The sequence below is a fragment of the Indicator indicator genome, chromosome 2 (genome assembly GCF_027791375.1).
Source record: "Indicator indicator isolate 239-I01 chromosome 2, UM_Iind_1.1, whole genome shotgun sequence".
Taxonomy (NCBI): domain Eukaryota; kingdom Metazoa; phylum Chordata; class Aves; order Piciformes; family Indicatoridae; genus Indicator; species Indicator indicator.
This window is the reverse complement of record NC_072011.1, coordinates 10,570,793-10,590,651: the sequence shown is the minus strand read 5'-3', so window position 1 is coordinate 10,590,651 and position 19,859 is coordinate 10,570,793. Positions and strand designations below refer to the sequence as shown.

The 19,859-nt window shown below is 37.5% G+C and overlaps 1 protein-coding gene across 7 annotated transcripts in view; it reads left to right on the top strand.

Moving 5' to 3' along the window:
* The window catches only part of EPHA7 (EPH receptor A7), a 165,242-nt gene that overhangs the window by 45,200 nt on the left and 100,183 nt on the right, over nucleotides 1–19,859 (top strand). For 6 of the 7 annotated variants that reach the window (XM_054392180.1, XM_054392149.1, XM_054392191.1 and 3 more), the window contains exons 4-5: nucleotides 12,856–13,011; nucleotides 13,887–14,222. The exons of the other annotated variant lie outside the window; for it this stretch is intronic. In XM_054392180.1, the coding sequence (XP_054248155.1) occupies nucleotides 12,856–13,011; nucleotides 13,887–14,222 (492 nt within the window). The remainder of the gene's footprint in view (nucleotides 1–12,855; nucleotides 13,012–13,886; nucleotides 14,223–19,859) is intronic. 7 annotated transcript variants of the gene reach the window in all.

Sequence of the window (19,859 nt, the reverse complement as noted above, 5' to 3'; positions counted from 1 at the left end):
ATCCCTTGTTAAAGAAATGAGTGTGGTTTTCTGTTTTGTTTCCAGAAGTATTTCTGTTCCTTCCTATTTCAACCCAAATGTGACTGTGGAGAACATTTGGTTTGGGTTTGGGGTTTTTTTGTTTGTTTGTTTTTTTTTTTTTGCTTGCTTGTTTGTTTTTTTAATTGAAGTTCCTCCAAAATCACAATGAGTTGATAGTCATGAGTATATTTTTCTGAGTAAGTAGGGCAATCCACATTAGATGTAGGAATATCTGAGACCAGGATATGCAGCTAAAGTTATTTTTAGGTTCTGTAGCACCGTTGTGCAGAACTGGTCTAATTTTTCTCATGTGGGTGCTTAGTAGCGGGTTCTTTGTTTGAATGGATTTGCCTGCTGTATAATGATGGCCTTGAGGAACGTGTTTCGGAAACCTGTGAAAAAATTTCTTTTGGATTGAGGCCTGGGATGGTAATGGTAGGTCATTGTCTAAAGGAAAGAAAAATGTGTTATTAAGTTATTTTAATTTCATTTCAGCTGGAAAGCTTATAGAGATGCTTGCTTCTGTTCTATTTTATGAGTAAGCCCTTCAGATCTATTTCTTGCCAGCCAGTTATTAAGCACCATTACAGTTAAATCAAATTAAACATCCACATCAAGTTGATTGTCTCAAAGCCTTGTGAAGTCTACAGCAACAGATCTATTTGCAACATTTCCTTTAGAGAGAATTTTATCCTTGAGTCATATGATCTAAGGCTTACTCAAAAGACCTCTGCTATTTCATAGGGGACAAAATGATTTCATGAAAATATTTCAGGTTATGTTGAGGACTTCATAGGAAACTTCTGTAATATTTGTATCTGGACAGTTGTGGTAAAGCAGGATTTTGGGGCATTAGGAGGGAGTCATCTGTGTGAAGATGTAGCGACAGACTGAATGAGACCTAGTACTATTCTGTCTAGAGAAGTACAAGAAGCTACCCAGGTTGTATTTTTACTAACTGTAATTTTATTAATGCATCAAATAAGAGTTGCTGCTGAAAGAGGTGTTTCCAACATTTCTCAGCCCCCTGATCCAGTTCTGTGCCATCATAGACAGGTTGTAGAGTTAACTGGACTGAATAATCAATAAAATAAACAGCACAATGTTAGTTTTACAGTAGTATGTCAGAATTTTTTGTAAATAAAGCTTCAGTGACATGTCAGTGATCATGCCTGTATAATAAACTATTTTTTATGTCTTGCAGAAGTAGATTGCTGTTAGAGAATTCTTTTGTCAGCATAAGTGCATCCACATTGTATTTTGGAATCTGTATTAAGCAAAACCAGAATGACTGATTATCCATGCTTTTAGAGACAAATGTTAGGTGAACTTCATGACCACCTGGGAAGGAAAACTTGCCCTTGTATCCTCTAGCCAGCCTGAGCCAATATTGTACCACACATGCCTGCCTCTCTTTGAGGTCAGGAAGGCAAGTCAACACACAGACTCTGCTGGAAAGTTGTACAGGAGCAACCTGAGAAGTATTTAGATGCAGACATCTGTTATTCCTGAGACAACATAAGCAGTTTCCCATGGCCATAGGACTTGCCCATTGAAGAACGATGCTTAGAACGATGAGAGGCAAATTTGAAACTTTGATCTCTGCATATGTAGCTCTCTTTGGCAGATCTGTCTGGCATATGTCTATGACAGAGCTAAATGTTTCCACTGTCCCTATGATGCTAATTTAGAAGCAGCTCCACCATAATAGATAAGATCATGTTTCTTCTCCTCTAAGATTCTCAGTGTTGCTACCAGGAAGGAAGAGCAAGGGTAGCTGGAGAGTGAGAGGGTTTTTGCAGATACTTGGTATTTTGCAGATATGGTTTTGTGGACTTTGGTGAAAAACACAATGACTTCCTGATTAGAGGACACTGGTGCCAAACTGGCAAGACTCTGGCTGTTCATTTGGCAGGGGAGATGAGAGCCTTTGTGAGGCTTAATAGGCATTACAGATGTTCATGTCAGAGGACACATCCACTGCTCTATATAAAAGGCTATCATATCGTAGTTGTGTTGCAGTGGTTCTGCATAGCAAGGTTGCTGTTTAGAGTAAGACAATCTTTTTTTGTTGTTGTTTGTTTGGTAATGAGGCTAAAACATTCTAAAATAATGAAGTTTAAAAGATCAATAAAAGAGGAAAAAATAACAGGTACTATTCAGTAACCAGTACTTTCAGATTCCACTGTACATTTCTGCCTTTAATATCATAGAATCACTTAGGTTGGAAAAGACCTTTAAGATTACCAAGTCCAACCATAAACTTAACACTGCCAAGTCCACCACTAAACCATGTTACTAAGCACCATGTCTTTTAAATACCTCTAGAGATGGTGATTCAATCAGTTCCCTGGGCAGCCTGTTCCAGTGCTTGAGAACTCTCCTGGTGAAGAATTTTCTCCTAATGTCCAATCTAAAACTCCCCTGATGCAGCTTAAGGCCATTTTCTCTCATCTTGTCAATTGTTACCTAGGAGAAGAGATTGACTCCCACCTCTCTACAATCTCCTTTCAGGTAGTTGTAAAGAGCTAGAAAGTTCTTCTTCAGCCTCCTTTTCTCCAGGGGGAAATAAAAACAAAACCCAAAAACTGGTTTCCTTGACCACTTCTCATAAAACTTGTGCTCTAGACCCTTCATCAGCTTTGTTGCTCTCCTTTGGACATACTCCAGCACCTCAATCTCATTCTCGAGAGGCCCAAAACTGAGCATGGTATTTGAGGTTAAAGATTATGATTTTTATTTTTTTCTGAAAACAAATAGCCTTTGCTGCATTGCAAGGTCAGTTAGGAAGACCATATCAACAGTAGTTTTTCAAATTATTTTAATATTTTTCTGAATGATTTATGAATGGTGAGATTTTACTGTATTTTCAGTGAGAAAACAAGCAAACTCAAATACATCCCCCTCTCAAATTACATTATATTCATTACTGCTTGGAGCCTTTTGATGTATTTTGTTGTCTTTAGAAAGTAAAGAAAACCTTCACTAAGAGATGTTGGCAATCACAAAGCTCAAATGTTCATTAAACACCTCAAAAGATTGATTTCTGTTTGGGCAGATAAGGTATGGTTATACAGAACCCATATGACACTAGAGGAGGTGAGTTGTAGTATGGCCAGTATCAAAGTGCTTGCTGAATACAGTAGGCTCAGTTTATTTTTTAAGTGTCAACACTGTATAAGACAAGCTTTTTGGTGCTTCATTGTTTAGGCTACACCCCAAGAATAAGGTGGCAAAAAAGTTTAAGAAAAATGCTCAGGGAAAAAAAAAAATCGATTTTATTAATTTCATCAAGGTAGGTCAAGGCTTTTTGATTGTTTTTGCCATGACTGAATTGAATTTTATACAAATTAAAAAAACCCCAACCAACCAAACAAAAAAACCCTCAAAAAACCGAGAAGAAACAATCAAACAAACAAAAAGACATTGATATAGGAATATGACAAATTTAGCATGAAGTGTTCATACATCTACCTAGAAAAAAGCACCACTTATACTGTAGTTTGCATAGCCAATTTCTTCTTGTTTCAGTAATGTCTCTTGTCTGCTGATGGATGTAAGGTGTGTGTTATGGCATAGCTATTCATACAGCTTCCTATCACAACATCAAAACTTCCACAACAGTTGGTCTTCTTATATTTGCTGAATTCTTAGTCACTGTAGTCTTAACAAATTTTTTAGTAAACACTTAGACAAAGTTCATAATTGCATATTACCAACTTAGTAAGAGGGGGAAAAACAACCCTCAAAACCCTCAACTATGCAGAAAGTATGAACAAATCAAATGCATTTTTTCCATTAATTCCCAGGCTGGTTGAGAACCTGCTGAGGAATACAGATAAAATTTCAACTGTTAGGAAAACTTCAGGTGTGGATTCAATTTTGTGGTGACGAATCTACACCATGTCCTGCTAAGTGTGAAACATTTGCTCCCAATCTGTCTAATCAGTTGAGCTGTTACTCAACTCTGCACAGAAGCCACTCGAGCACCTTACAAACTTAATTTTGAAGGAAGGTCACAGTGCATGAAAAGGAAAAAAAATAAAAAAAAAATAAAAGAATGAGCAGGAAAGCAATAATATTTTTTCTCCTTTCATTCTCTAACCCACCTTTCACTTTTGAACTCTGTTCAGTAATAGAGTTGCATCTGTCTGCTTTTTTGTTTCTTTGCATCTTTTCGTTGTGGCTTTATATTTGTGGTTCCCAAGAAAGTTAACAAGAAGCACATGCCCAAGCTCTTGCAAACTCTGACAATGCAGAGAAACATTATGTCACAGCCTCAATGAATGACTTTTAACTTATGCAGTTAATTAATTCCACTTAGACTGTGCTAGAGATTCTTCAATTGCTATTTAAAGGTAATCTTTTATGTACTTAATCAGAATCATTAGATTCAAAGTAATTTTGCTGTTAGAATGTGGTGACATTGGCTATTCTTTGATTTGTGGGATATGTTCTTCAACCTGATTACCTCGTCCTTGTGTATAAATTAGCTTTTCCTAGCCAGAGTATTTCTATGTGCTATGTTTCTTTGCAAATGAATAGCACACATGATGACATACTTAGGGGGTTTATGTGGATTTTTTTTATTGTTTTGTGTGTTTTTTAATGTTGTTGTTTGTTTGTTTTTCTTCTTTTAAGCCTATTTGTAAATAGGTAGATGTTTCACTTAATTCAGTGGAAAAATTGGAATGAATTACCACTACTTAGCAAGCAGTCTATTTCTGGATCTCCATTTGTATTAACAGCAGTATGTGACCATCTCTCAAAAGACAATAGCAGGACTTTGGACAGCAAGGGCATATTAGTCTTGGGAAATGAATACGAGGTCTGAGACATTCCTGACAGGCAACAGCAAACATTTGGTGGATGATGGTATGCAGCCATGGAATGGCCCTATTTAGATCTGTCATTCACACTATAGCTGAGGCACCATTAAGAGTCTTGAGTTTACTCTGGCTAAACCATACAACATAATTCCTTGGTTGAAATGTGAATAATCTTTAGATGCTATTGCAGTTTAAATATCAAGCTTAAATAAACATCTTTTTTAACTAGGCATTTATCATTGCATAGTTGTTAGACAAATAAAATACTACGGTCTAAGCTCCTTATAAAACAATATATATTAGGTGCCAGAGAAGGCATAACAGATGCCATCTCTCACTATAAAAGTAATTTACAGTTTCAAACATAGCCATGACTTGAACGTACACGTATTATTGGAAAAGGAGATTAGAGGTTATAAAGTCTCCTTTTGTAACTGGATTTTTTATGTCTAGTATTTCACATTGAAATCCACGTTTGAAAATTATTTTATAATGGTCTGCTTTTGGTTTATCTAAACTTTTCAGATATGTTGGCTAAACCATGCCTGTAATCTGATGTTTTGATCTACCAGCTGTGTACCTCGGAAGAGAACGATGCCCCCCATATTCTTTTCAAAATTCTTCTTTTTGGTACTGTGAAAGATTAAACATTTTGTATTTTCTTGTGTCTCCTGTGCCAAACTGTCACATGTTTGTAGCAGGTTAATATAGAAGGGGTTTGACAAATCTTGCTATAATCACTACCCCATGTTGTTTTCATCCTCCTTGTCTGCTGCTCATTTTCGTTGTGAAAAATCCTAATATATCAGTGACAGGAGGTCTGGATTTGTGGCCGACTGTTATAATTACTCCCACTGAGGCACTGTCAATAGGATTAAAATAAAGATTCTGGACCTGTCCATCGTAGATGAGGTCAGCAACACTAGCAGTGGGAGTACTGTTTCTGCAAGCTGTGCTTTCAGTCCTGACTTATGGAACCATAGACATTAATATGAAACAAATATTTGAAAGCTCCAGTGGAGAAAGACCAGCCTTTTTTCTGAATTAGCTAAAATACCCATCTGTAACAAATAATCTAACAGCATCCATCTATGTCCTGGCCATATATATATATATGTTAATTTTCAAATGTATCAGAGCCCAAGAGAGTTTCAATTACAGAACAATTCATTTTGCATTTTATAATTAATAAAGTCTTTGCAGCTGCATAACTTCATCCAGGAAACATCTGCACAAACTCCTTATGTATACATAATTTCTGTGAAAAGGAGTTTAGCTGAATTGTCTTTAATGTTCACAGGCCTGGGAAGGATAGAAAGGTACCTAGCATTGATAAACTAATGTAAAGCAAGAAGGCTTATGTCCACACAAATATAAAACAAATTCTAGCCATCACTTGTAGGAGAAAACATTATGTGTGGAATCAGTTTAATGTATAGCCAGCTTACTATATTCAAGAGAAGAGGAGGGAGGAACCTAGGGCAAAGCCTGAACTCTCTTGAAGTGAGCAGTCATTTTGCCATGGTTCTCACAGGGACCAGGCTGTTACCCCAAGTTTGTAAGTAGTAATGGGATCGTTGAAACTCTGTAATTACTCCTTTGTCATCCTTTGATGCTGGCTTTCAAAGAGTAATGCGTTTTAAACATTCGTTTAACCTTCTTCAGTGTGCACAAATTCTGCTAAAATGCACTCATGATGGCAAACTGAAATAACCAGAGAAGCATTCTTGTTCTGCTAGCACAGTATGTCATCTTTATTTTTTTCCCCACACCAGTCTACTTTTTATAGTAGGATCAAACTGTAATTAGTGCGGTCACCTCCTTGGAAGTAATTACGTTTCATTATTTTCATATAAACTTGAAAAAAATCTTGCAAAAAGCCACGTTCAATGAAACAGTTGTGTGCCCTTTAAGTCATAAGTTGATATGCTACCAAGAAGCCTTGCACTTCTACAGATGGAGATTGCTTTTTAAAATTTGTTTGTGGTATTGTAGCAGCAAAAAAAAATTTCTTGATTAATTTGTCACTGCCCTACAACTGTTTGCTCTTTCTCCTTTGGTTATATAAACATCAGTTGTTACACATGTCATTCATAGCTCTCACCGTGTTTCCATCATCCCTCACAGTTTAAGTTCCCTAGCTCTTTTAGCAGCAAAGTGAATCTCCATAGCATTTAGAGTGAAAAGGTTACATAAAAATGAACAGCACTTAACATGTCCCTTTTTTCCTTTTTCCTGTCCCAGAAGTGGGACTCCAGACTGCTGTTTGCTGCTCTGTACATCTGCGTTCATTCCTTCTTTCAGAGTTTCTTGGGATTTTTTTTTATAAATATGAAAAGAAGAATATACAATATTTGATCTTTACCAGGCCACTAAGGCATGTGATGAGCTCACAGGCAGAGAGCTGTGAGAAGAGAGCTTTCTACATAAGCTGGAGTCATCTAATGCCTTGTGCCACAGATGTGGCATCACAGTTTCTAGTAGTGTGTGTTAATTCCTCAGTATTTACTTGTGGCTTTGCAGTGTTCCATTATTTACAGTATCTCTATAGGTCCTTAAATGATGCCAAACACATTGGCTCAAAATGTTTGTGATTGCACTGACTGCAATGGCATGTACTAAACATATATTTGCGTCAGTACTGTGCACTGTCACTGCAACCTTGCCCAGCCGTGTACCACACTTTACTGTCAAGATATGTCCTTGGTAAGGCTGAATGCTACTGGATGTACAAGAGAGCAACTTAGTCCAAGCCAAGAAAAACTGGTAGTGTCATCTTCATTGTATACAGATGGAATAGTATACTGGTTTATTTAGGGCTTCCAGGTAAGGAGATTAAAATAGGAAATGACAATGCCCTGCTCAGTTTCACCCTGCAGCTCCACGATGTAAGGAAACTCTCTCATCTGAGGGCTGTTAGCATTGTCTTTTTATTTCATGGTGGAACTCTGCCAGGTTTCCAACAAGAGAAACCTCTTTGCTTTGCAGAGGAGGTGGGAAGGTTTGCTCTGAGGAGCAGCCGTAGCTATAATAGACAAGTAAACAAATCTAAGATGCTGCGCAGTGCTGTGAGGGTCACTGTTGTCAGTCCCTAATGGTTAGGAGGCTAAGATATTATGCAGAGAATTGTGCCTGGGCTGAAGCATAGCTTTCTTATGTATTTAGTGTTGATTTTATAGCATATGGGGAGAATATTAGCAACTAATTTTTGTGTTATTTGAAGACTGGTTTAGAATATGCTAGTATGTGTTACTCTGTGTCTTTGTGCTGTCGGTAAAGTTGACTGCTCTTGGTTCAAAATTCTTTCCTGGAACGTACAGGGCTTTGCAGCAGCTGTTTGAACAAAATGGGAGCTTCATCTGGGAAGAGCCATTCTATTAAATTAGCAGCTGTAAATAACACATCACAGTGAATGGAAGTAAATTTGTTTTGTGCTGGCTTTCTTCCCTTTCCTTCCCTTCTTTTGCAGTACTCCAGAAGTCCTTCAGTAGCAAAACTAGTCCTGGTTCTTAACCTGCTTGAGGAAAATTAAATGAGTTCACATTTTACTCAGATCAACAATAATGAGGATTATGGCTACGACATCAGAATTCTGCCTCACTAGATATACTCCCTTGCATATCTCCCATCATTGCTTGAGTTCTCTATATTGGTTTATAAAATAGGCTCCCTTTATAGGGAAGTAGCCCCGCTACTGTGTGCTCTTCTGCACTAGAGAATTCAAATATTAAAATGGATGTGATCAAATGCAATTTGAGTTGTCTCAAGCTTTGCTATGAGATATTTTTGTGGAACAGTAACTGTATTTATCACTTTTATATTTGCATGTACAGAGCTCCAAGTAATGTTTGGCTAATGTTCTGTTGTTTTTTACAATTATAATTTTGTAAATGCCACTTACAGAGGTAGTGGGAATGGAGATTTTATACCACCTGTCTTCATGATCTTAAAAATATTACATAAAGAACTGGATTTGATCAAAATAGATTGATTTAAAATGATGTAGAACTTGTAATATAAAACATTTCCCCACAGCAATTTGGCAAGGTAGGAAAAAAGTGAGTTAAAAAAAGAGTCAAAAAGTATTTCTGGATGGTTCTTTCCCATCTGTGATCTGTAATAGCTCATTGGCAAGTTCTTACGCCTTCATAAGTGGTCCATGCAGCACTCTGAGTTTTCTGTTGTAGGTTGCTTCTCAAGGACAATAATATACATAAAATACACGAGCAATAGAATTATTTCACTGCTAGGCTGAAAAAGACCCCAGATTTTTGTGACAAATTTAAATTTATGGAGACAAAAAATAATTTAGTTATATTCCTCCAATGAGTACTTCAAATTATGATGAGTACTTCAAGTGATGATGTGTACTCCTGTGTCTTCTCCTTTCTAAAGAACTCTTAAAGTTTTTTTAAAAATCCTTTTTTAAAAGCACTATTGCCATACTGTTAAAAAATTCAATGCTGGAATATTCTTCCTCTTATATTTCTGGAATCTATAAACTGAAAAAAAAATGGTTTCTAAATGTTGTCATAAGCCTCTTACTGGAAAGAAGAAAAAGCTGTTAGGACATTAGCACAGTAGAAGTGCCTGAACCTGCTGCCTGTGGTATGCTGTGTGGGAGAATAAATGGCTTTCAGGCATGTAAACTAGTCACAGGCATTCAGATCCTTTGAACTCTAATAAGAAATGCACACTTACTTTAAATACTAAGTGACTAAGCATATAAATGTCTTGATCAAGTCATCAGAAAAAAAAAATGAAAAGAGGTTTTCTGTTTACATTTGCCTGAAATCTCTATTTTACTCTGAATCTTTGCTTTGTAATGTTCCCTGCTGAGAAGGACAGACTGGAAACACAGTAGGGATCTTTGCCTTTTAAGTTATTCTTTGCTTTGCAGAGTTCTATGTGATGGAAGACCCAATGTATTTGTCCAGTGTTTTCCTTAGTATGAAAGGAACATGACTATTTAAGGAAGGCAGAAAACTATTCTTTGGTAATTTTACCTACATTTCAATTGCAAGTACTGAAAGAGCAGACAGAAGTTCAAATATATATCTTAAGATACAGGCATACAAATCAGTTAAGCTTTTGTGCTTTTTTGTCTTTGGGCAGGAAATTTTGAAACAGTCTTGAAAGCAGGTGTGAAAGGATAATTCTGAGTTAAATTTGACATATCTATGAACTCACAGGTCATGTTTGTCTCAAGTATTTCTTCAAAATTATTTTAGTCTTCTTTTCTAGATAGCATGTGTAACAGCTACTGTGGTAGAATAAGACCATAGCATGTTTTACAACCAAGGCTAGATTTCCTCCTAATGCAAACTCACACTGCTTTGTCAAAGTCAAAGGATACATGCTTTGCATGATAATTTTCTCTGCCAGGTAATTTCACTTGCATCCACTGTTTCTTTCAGCATAACAAACACTGAACATTATGGCAATTTTGCTTCTTTAGTCATACTTTTCTTTCTAAAGTTATTCTATTGATAGCAGTAGAGGGCCAGAATTTCCTATAATTTTATACTGCTCTACTCCACTTTTGATTTACTTAATTCATCAACTTTAATCTCCTGTCACCTGAAGTATTGACACCTTTTAATTTATTTTTTTCTTTCAATTGTATGAAATTGATCAGATTAATAAGTTGAGTTGCTGTAGCTATACTGTGGGTCCAGTCCAAAGGCTATTAATGTCAGAGACATTCCTCATTGACCTCAGTGAGATTTAGATAAAGCTCATTGTTTTCATGCACTTTCCATCGTTGAAGTACCATGCAACTTAAATAACTGTTCCAAATATCAATGTCTTTGGATACTTTGCATTTCTGTCCTGAGAAAATATCCAAGCAAATATGAATATAACCAAAGTAAATTCTCTCTCTCTGAATTCAGAATGACTATTTAACTAGCTTTAATATTTTGATACCAAATAGAACGTTTCACGCACTGTCGCTTTTCTTTGCTAATAGGTGATGGCTTAAGAAGGTTAAACTGTCTGTTAGGGTTGGGAAAAAAGAATAAAATAGTGTGGTAGAAAAGCTTCTGCTTTATTAGAAAGTTCTGGAGGATTTTCATGTTCTGTTTTTCATGTTGGCAGTGTTTGTAAGTTTGCCTATAATCCCAGTGCTGAAGTGCACTCTTAATCTCTTTCCAGTTTTAGTGTTGTCTAGTCCCTGCTTCCCTCTTCCTTATCTCTTACAGCTCTCATAGTTTATCCGTTCTTAAGTTGGCTGTCTAGGTTGCAGTTCTCTGCTCATGTGTGTCATTATAGGTGTGTTTTATGGATGTTTCTCCTTTGGAAACCACCAAAGTAGCTGAGAGAAGTATTTCTAAACATCAGTTTTGGAACACAACACTTTTTTTCTTCCATGGGTTCACACTGGGCAAAACAAAGTTTGAACTGATCTTATATGCATATTTCCATATATCTACCTTTTAACTTACCCTTGAAAGTTTTAGTAAATTAATTTCAACCTAGTTGTCTCTCTTTGTGAAACTGGAAAAACTCGGATCCCCAGCATCAGTCTTCACTGGCGGGTTACAGTTTCTTTGGGTTTCACAGATCAGAGAAAAGTAACTTTTGCTCCATTAATTCCCAATCAGCTTGTTCAGATACCAGGAACACTTCAGTGGCTTTAAAGCAGTACTTCTTCAGACTGTTTTTGCCTTGTTTAGGTCCATTGCAGGCATCCAGCTATTTCACACCATTATTGTACTCTTTTTTGGTGAAATACTGATGGTTGTCATGTTTCTGTGGCCCTCTGTGTTAAAATATTATGCTGCCAGTTCACAGGATCACACAGGATCACAGGATGTTAGGGATTAGAAGGGACCTTTTGAGATGATCTAGTCCAACCTTCCTGCCAGAGCAGGCCCTTAGAATCTAGTGCAGGTCTCACAGGAATACATCCAGATGGGTCTTGAAAGGTTCCAGAAAAGCAGACCCTACAACATCTATGGGGAGCCTGTTCCAGTGCTCTGCAGCCCTCACAGGGAAGAAGTTCCTCCTCATGTTGAGGTGGAACCTCCTGTGCTGTAGTTTATATCCATTAGCCCTTGTCCTATCACAGGGTGCAATGGAGAAGAGTCTGTCCCCTCCCTCTTGACATCCAGCCCTCAGATATTTACAAATATTTATTAAATCCCCTCTCAGCCTTCTCTTTTCCAGACTAAAAAGCCCCATGGCTCTCAGCCTCTCCTCATAAGGCAGTTCTCCAGTCCCTTAATCATCCTCGTAGCCCTCTGTTGGACTCTCTCAAGTAGTCCTGTCCCTCGTCACAGAGTTACAGAATCAGCCAGGTTGGAAGAGACCTCTAAGATCATCAAGTCCAACCAATCACCCAACCCTAACTAATCAACTAGACCATGGCAGTAAGTGCCTCTTCTGGGTGCAGATTTCCAGATGAGGTCTCACCAGGGCAGAGAGGGAGGTGAACCTCCCTCAATCTGCTGGACACACTCCTTTTAATGCACCCCAGGATACCATTGGCCCTCTTGGCCACAAGGGCACATTGCTGTCCCGTGGATAAATTGTTATCCACCAGGGCTCCCAGGTCCTTCTCTTCAGGGCTGCCCTCTAGCAGATCACCTCCTAACCTGTACTGGTGCAGTTTAGTATTTCTTCCCAGATGCAGGACTCTGCACTTATCCTTGTTGAACCTCATTAGGTTCCCCTCTGCCCAGCTCTCCAGACTGTCCAAGTCTCGCTGAATGGCTGCACAGCCTTCAGGTGTATCAGCCAAGCCTCCCAGTTTGGTATTGTCAGCAAACTTGCTGAGCAAGGTACTTGCTTAGGTATTCGTAGTATAAGCTTGAACTTATAAAAATATTACAAAATGGTTAACTGCATGAACTGAAGAAACTGGAGTATAATATCTTCCTTGCACCAACATAATGGAATGAGCGGTTTAGTCGTTTACAGGAATATTTACCTCAGGTGACAGAGAAGATCTGAACAGCAATCTGTGCAAATCTAATTCTTCTTTTGTTTTGTTCTGCCTTAGCTTGTGGCCGTGGGTTCTACAAATCCTCCTCACAAGATCTGCAGTGCTCCCGCTGCCCTACTCACAGCTTCTCTGACAAGGAAGGATCTTCAAGATGCGATTGTGAAGATAGCTATTATAGAGCACCTTCTGATCCACCATATGTCGCATGCACAAGTGAGTCAGTCGTGAATTTAATAGCAAAGGACGTTGCTTAACCAACCAGGTGCAGCCACTTGTAGATAGCAGTTTCGGTTGGCTTTTCCTGTATTTGAAAAATACATTTATAACAGTAAATGAAATTGAAAGGCAGAGCGGAAAAAAAGTCGACAGTGAATATAGAATCAGCATAAATATAATTTCCATGTTTGCTTGATATAATGTTGGGAAGCATTGCGTGTGAGGCAAGTGCATAACGTACTGTAATAGATAGAATACAGGCATAGTTTTCCCATGGCCGTAAAATTGTAGACAGTGTGCTTTATGTGATATAATAGCAAAATGAGTAACATGAAAAATGAGAAGTACCTGTGCAGATCTGAGCTTTGACTGAACTGTAATTGAATCTGGCTTAACCTTCTAACTGCAAATAGACTAGCCTACACAGATTGGTAATTCAAATAGCAGAAGTCTCCTACACCCAAAGCAGCAACAAATACTCTGTAAATCATATCAGAGCTGATAACAAAGGACTAGATGCAATTGATGCAATATGTTTAGAAGAGACAAACAAACCCGGTACTTGGGAATACTATAAAAGACAACCTTTAAGGTACATTAACCAATCCTTTTAATTGCACAGAAGAGAAACAGCTAAAGGCAGTTGCAGTAAATATACAGACAATTGTTATTCTGATGCCTTAATGGAAAATAAATAAAGTTCTTGCCAACTGAGTTCAAGGAAGCTTTCATGCAGCTTGTACTAAAAATAATGAAATGTTTATGTGAAAAAATATGCTTCAACTATTTTCTGTCTCAGTAATTAAAATGCTAGCTACATGTCCCACTGTGGTTCTATGCAATTACACTGGACTTTTTTGTGTGTTTCATAGGACCTCCATCTGCACCACAGAACCTCATCTTCAATATCAACCAGACAACTGTGAGTTTGGAGTGGAGTCCTCCTGCTGACAATGGAGGAAGAAATGATGTGACCTACCGCATATTGTGCAAGAGGTGCAGCTGGGAGCAGGGTGAATGTGTTCCCTGTGGGAGTAATATTGGATATATGCCCCAGCAAACCGGATTAGTAGATAACTATGTCACTGTCATGGACCTGCTAGCTCATGCTAACTACACGTTTGAAGTTGAAGCTGTGAATGGGGTTTCTGACTTGAGTCGTTCCCAGAGGCTTTTTGCAGCTGTCAGTGTTACCACCGGTCAAGCAGGTAAGTTTTCTTCACTTATGAATCTCAGCACTGTGAGACAGGAAAACTGGGAACATGCAAACTACAGATGCAGTAAATCAGGAGCACGTTTTGTGTTCTGGCTCATTAATCATGAAACTAATTAATTTGAGCCTACTATTTCATGATAATCTGTCCTTTTTCTTTTCCTCAGTATAGCTTTCAGAAAGCATTAATGAAAAACATAAAGAAGGCATGCAGCTTCATTGTTTAATAGATTTTCTGAATACCACAGTTTTGGGTTTTGTTGTTGTTTTGTTTTGTTTTTCCTTCTTATTCTACAGAATCATAGAATGGTTTGGGTTGGAAGGGACATTAAAGATCATCTAGTTCCAACCCCCTGCCATGGGCAGAGACAGCTTTCTTCTAGAAAGCCCCACCCCATCCAACCTGGCTTTGACCATTTTGACCACTTGCATGTTTCAAGCCTTCACAGTTTCTCTGGGCAACCTCTTCCTGTGTCTCATTCCCCCTGTGAATAATTTCTTCCTAATGTCTAATATAAATTTGGCTTCCAATTTGAAGCCATTATCCCACATCCTATTGCTACCTGCCTTTGTAAAATGTCCCTTTCCAGCTTTCCTGTAGGCCCCTTTCAATTATTGTAAGGCTGCTCTAAGGTCTCCCCAGAGCCTTCTCTTTTCCAGGCTGAGCAATCCTAAATCTCTCAGCCTGTTTTCATAGGAGACATGCTCCAGGCCTCTGATCATCTTTGTGGTTCTCCTCCTGACCTACTCTAACAGTTCCATGTTTGTCTTATCCTGGAGGACCCAGAGCTGAACACAGTGCTCCAGGTGGGGTCTCATGAGATTGGAGTAAAGGGGGAGAGTCGCCTCCCTTGACCTGCTGGTCACTCTTCTTTTGATGCAGCCTAGGATTCTGTTGGCTTTTTGGAAGCACACATTTCCAGCTCATATTGAGCTTCTTATCAGCCAGCACCCCCAAACCCTTCTCTTCATTGCAGGTCAGTCCCTAGTATATGGAGATAAAAAAAGTAGATGCAACAGTCCTATGGAGGCTTCTTTTCCAAATTTTTTAAACCTGCATGGGAGTTCTAGGTCACTGGGAGATGATTTGGATATTTGATGGTGCTTTTACTGCTAATATTTTCCCTTAGGATAATGCTTCTAATTTATGTTATATTTCCAGATATTTGATTATGAGATTCAGTGAGAATGTGATGATTATTCTTTGTTTCTGCTACTTATCATAATCTGACAGGTGAAATGTCAGGGAAAATAAAATCAAACTAGCTTATCACCCCAGGGGAAAAAAAGAGCTTTAGTTGTCTGCATGCTGAGAGGAAAAAAAAAGAATTCTCAGCTTTAGGTTTATGAAATAATGAGTTACTTGTTGATAAAAAATACAGGCCTCTGAATTTACAGTAGTGTGCTGTGGACTTTTAAGAGTGGAAAGTAAAACTAACCTTTTAAACACTGAACAAAAGATCTTAAACTGAGCATTAATTGCAAGATCTGGCTTCTGAAGAAAAGTCTTAAATGATTATGAAGAGTATAACTGATGCTTGTTGTAAGAACAACAATGTTTTAAAGGATACTTCATACTCACATCATAGAGGAAATATTAATGACTGTGATCAAGCTATTCTTTTTTTTAGTCCAGTAGAAATGATTGCCTACAGTAATGCCTTGAGCTGAGAAGAAACTCACCATACAGGGACAATGAACAAATAGGAAAAATTATAGCTATTTTGTACTTTAAAGATGGTCGTCTCAAAAAGAAAAACCAAGAAAACCCCAACAACCAAACAAACAAAAAAAAAACAACAAAAAAAAACCAACCCCAAAAAACCACAAACTATGAAGCAATTACTTCAAAGTCTTCCCTTAAACCTAGGTTTATATAGTTGTTAGACTGGAATATTTATGGGATGTTTAATTTCACCATAGTGCTTTCCTGGATACTAAATGCACATTTCCTCTTATTTTGGAAGCATCCCTGTGACTGAAAGAATTGGTCTCTGTGTTCATGCAGTTCACGGCGTTCATGATGAGATTTTCACCACACAGAACCTACCCTGAAAGTATTTTTGTACAGTCTGTATTATTTTGGCATCTTGATTATTCTCTATAATTCTTCAAACATGGACAGGTGGACACTGTTCAGCTCTCTGTAGATGTCTGTACAGAACTACCAGATGAAGAAGAGGATTTGGACTTTTGCCTAGTTAGCTAAATCAGATTGGCTTCATTTTATGTGCTTTGATGATTCAGTGGCACACAGGGTAAAGGCAGAAACAGTGCAATTTGGTGGGTAGTATCGCATCTCAGGAAGATGAAGAAGCCTTATCAGATGTTTGTAGTGTTACCTCCAGGATTCGTTATAGTTAATTCTCTTGTGTTCTCATAGTCATAGATTTATAGGCTTTTTCTGGCCAGAAGCCATACTTGTCCTTTGTTATCTTGTAAGTAACACAAGCTATATGATTTTATGGAACTTTTCTCACATCGAGCCCAGAGATGTTACTGAAACTGTAGCTTGCATATGTATTAGGGACAACATCTAGACTTTGCTTAGTGATTTCAAGTGATGAAAAACCTTCACCCACCTAATAAGTTTTTTAAGTGTATGCAGCAGGAAGCAGGAGACCTGACTGTTCCTTGCTCTGCAGTTTGCTGTGGGATTATGCACAGGCAAGCCTTTCCCAGTGTTTCAGAATCCGACTCTTGTTACTGTTGAGAGAAAAGGGTACTCATACAACTGAAGCTCTGTCTTTTCATCACTCCTGAATATCAGAATTTAAAGGCTTAAAGATGAGCAACTAAAAGGAATATACATAGGAAATAGATTTTTTTTTTTTTTGGTGGAAAAAGAATTGCTTTAAGCTCTCTTTAATATTGCTTTCTGTCTCTGTAAAATGAAGGTAACTCTTACCTTTCCTTACCAAACTCTTCAAAGATATTCTGATTAAAAATACCATCTGAATGCAACATTTTTTTTTTAAACTGAAATTACAAAATTAATGTTGAAAAAACCACGGTCTTTCAGAACAAATGCGTTTGCCAAAAGGAAAGACCTCTTTTAGGTTATTTTTTCAACAGCATGTTTTGGATCCTAGTACTGGTTTCTTTGGTTTCTCAAGGAGGAAAATATTTTAGGTGGAACAGATTGATGACTATAATTGAACAGAAAGAGACTGGCTGCTCAAAGGAGACTGTTATGCTTCTGTGCTCCTATTTTATTTTACCATGGAGAGAAAGAAAATGTTGGATTTATTTATAGCCAAGTAAACTAGGATTCATGCAGCTCTCATTTGTTATTGTGTGACTGTTCTATACTTTTGACTAAAATGACTTTTTCTATGTCCATATTACTTTTTATGTGCATAAATGTGTCTAACTAAGCCTCCTTCACATGTTATTATGCTAACACAATAGGTATCTATATATAATTACTGGGTTCACCAGTTGCACAAGGGCTTGCAGTGAGATTTTTCCCTTTTTAGTTTGGTTTAATTGAATTGATCCTTTGTGGCCATATTCACAAAATTCAAATTATTGTGTAATGATAACAGGAAATTATTGATAAAAGAATGGGGTAATGGAATTTATTCAGTGTTTCTTCACCCACATATAACAAGCTTCTGATGAGACAAAGAGAGCATGTTACAGAAAAGAACCAGATGGTTGATAAAAAGCTATTTATATTTGTGGAAATGACACAGTAAAACAACTGCAAGTGGGTAGGTAGCATTTTGCATTGCTCTCATATAATACGTATGACACATTACTATTCATTCTTTGTGTTAAAAAGACTTGGTGACTAGGCTATCAATTGTCATATGCCATATTTTTTATGCTGCAGCCAAGAACCACAAGGCTTTCTGTTGTGCTTTGTTTTGGCTTTTTAGACAAAAGCATGAAAGAACTGAGCTGGAATCAGAAGTAAAAAAGATTAAGTGCACTAAATCCCTGAGGAGTAAACCGTCTTGTTTCATATCTTGCCTATCCAGCATCATATAAAGAATACAGGATGTCATCCCAGTATTGCAAGCTGATCTATGTGAACCCCTGCATCCTTGTAGAATTCAGATTTAAATGTGACTAAGCCCCAGTTACAATAGGTAAATGTACTGAAGAGCTGCAGCTGGCACACAGCTGACAAACACTACCTTTACAAGCTTATTGAATTGTTGTTTACCAAAGATGAAATTTACCACTTCTTTGATAAGATATTCACTTTTTTGGTGGTACTGGTAATCTCTTCTGATTCATCAAATCCCTTTTCAAATTTATCTCTTTTCTTTTTTTTTCCCCATATCACACTCAAAAGCCTAATGGACTCAGGCTGAATTCACAGCAGATAAGTGTTTGTCAGATTTTGGCAATTGTGCACTTTCAAACCTTTAAAAATCCCTATTTTTCAATAAAAAAATTATATTCTTTATGTTGACACTTTTGTAAAGATAGTGTGTTTTTCGAGTTATCTTTCTACGTCCTTTCCTCTGGAATTTGTCTGAATGGACAGACAACTTAGCCTGACTTAGAAAACTTGGGATAAATCACATGAATCCCAACATTTATGAGGTTTTTAGCAAACTGAAGTATCTGTACTAAGCCAGTTTGTCTTTATAGTCATTGGAAAGAAAAAATCATGTCTAAGGGAATGCTCATCATGTCTTATTACTCTAACCAAACATGACAAACAAAAGTTACAATGTAATGCCAGTACTTGTTCCTAAATACACTCTCTGTGCTTCTTCAGGGAGTGCTTGCTAATGCTTTCTGCTGCTTCACAGCAAGAAGAAGGTGCCCCACAGCACTGTTAGGTCACGTTGTGCCTTTAGATACACTTAATGCTGAGAACCTGAAGCAGTTAAAAAAAAATCTTTAATCAGTTCCATAATCAAAGTTTACTCTTGAAAAACATTTTTAGTAACAGTTTGTTTTGTATATGTTGATTTGCTTTTCCTTTTTCTTTTTTTTTCAGTTAATTTTCCAAACCTTTCCCTAAAACATTCCCAAAATTCACAGTTAAAAATTAAATAAAAATAAACTGATTTTTTCAAAGTTGCATTATCTTAGCAACTTAAATGGAAAAAAATATTACATGCTATAAATTCATGACTATTAGAAGCAGCACTGTGTATCTAAAACTGTGTAATGGGTCCTGCCTTTCTTTGGTACTTCTGAAGCCTTTCTAAACAGGTGAGATACTTTGTTCTCCTTTTTTCTGCATTCTCCTTTCATTGTTGCTGCTCATCATTTGTCTCTGCTTCTCTTCTCATTTCCTCCAGCTCTCAATTATGTCTACTCATTTTTTAAAGTCTCCTCTTTCATAGTCTCTGCACTATTGACCATCTATTTGTTTCCTGTTCCCTGTCAGTCTCACTTAAGCCTGAGTTTTCTTCAGCAATGAGCTGTCCCCCAGCAGAGGTAGCAATCAAGAAGATTTATGCCCACGTCTTTCCCACTCACTTTGACCTCATTGTTCTAGTCCTATTCTCACTTCTCTCCTTTCCACAGACCGTTTTGGTGTCTTCCCATTCTGTTGCCAAGTCATTTTAACCTGGTTTCACCTATGCCTTCCATCCAGTGTTCACTTCTGGTGATACATGACAGCTTATTACAAATAGCTTGAGTGCTCAACTTAATACAG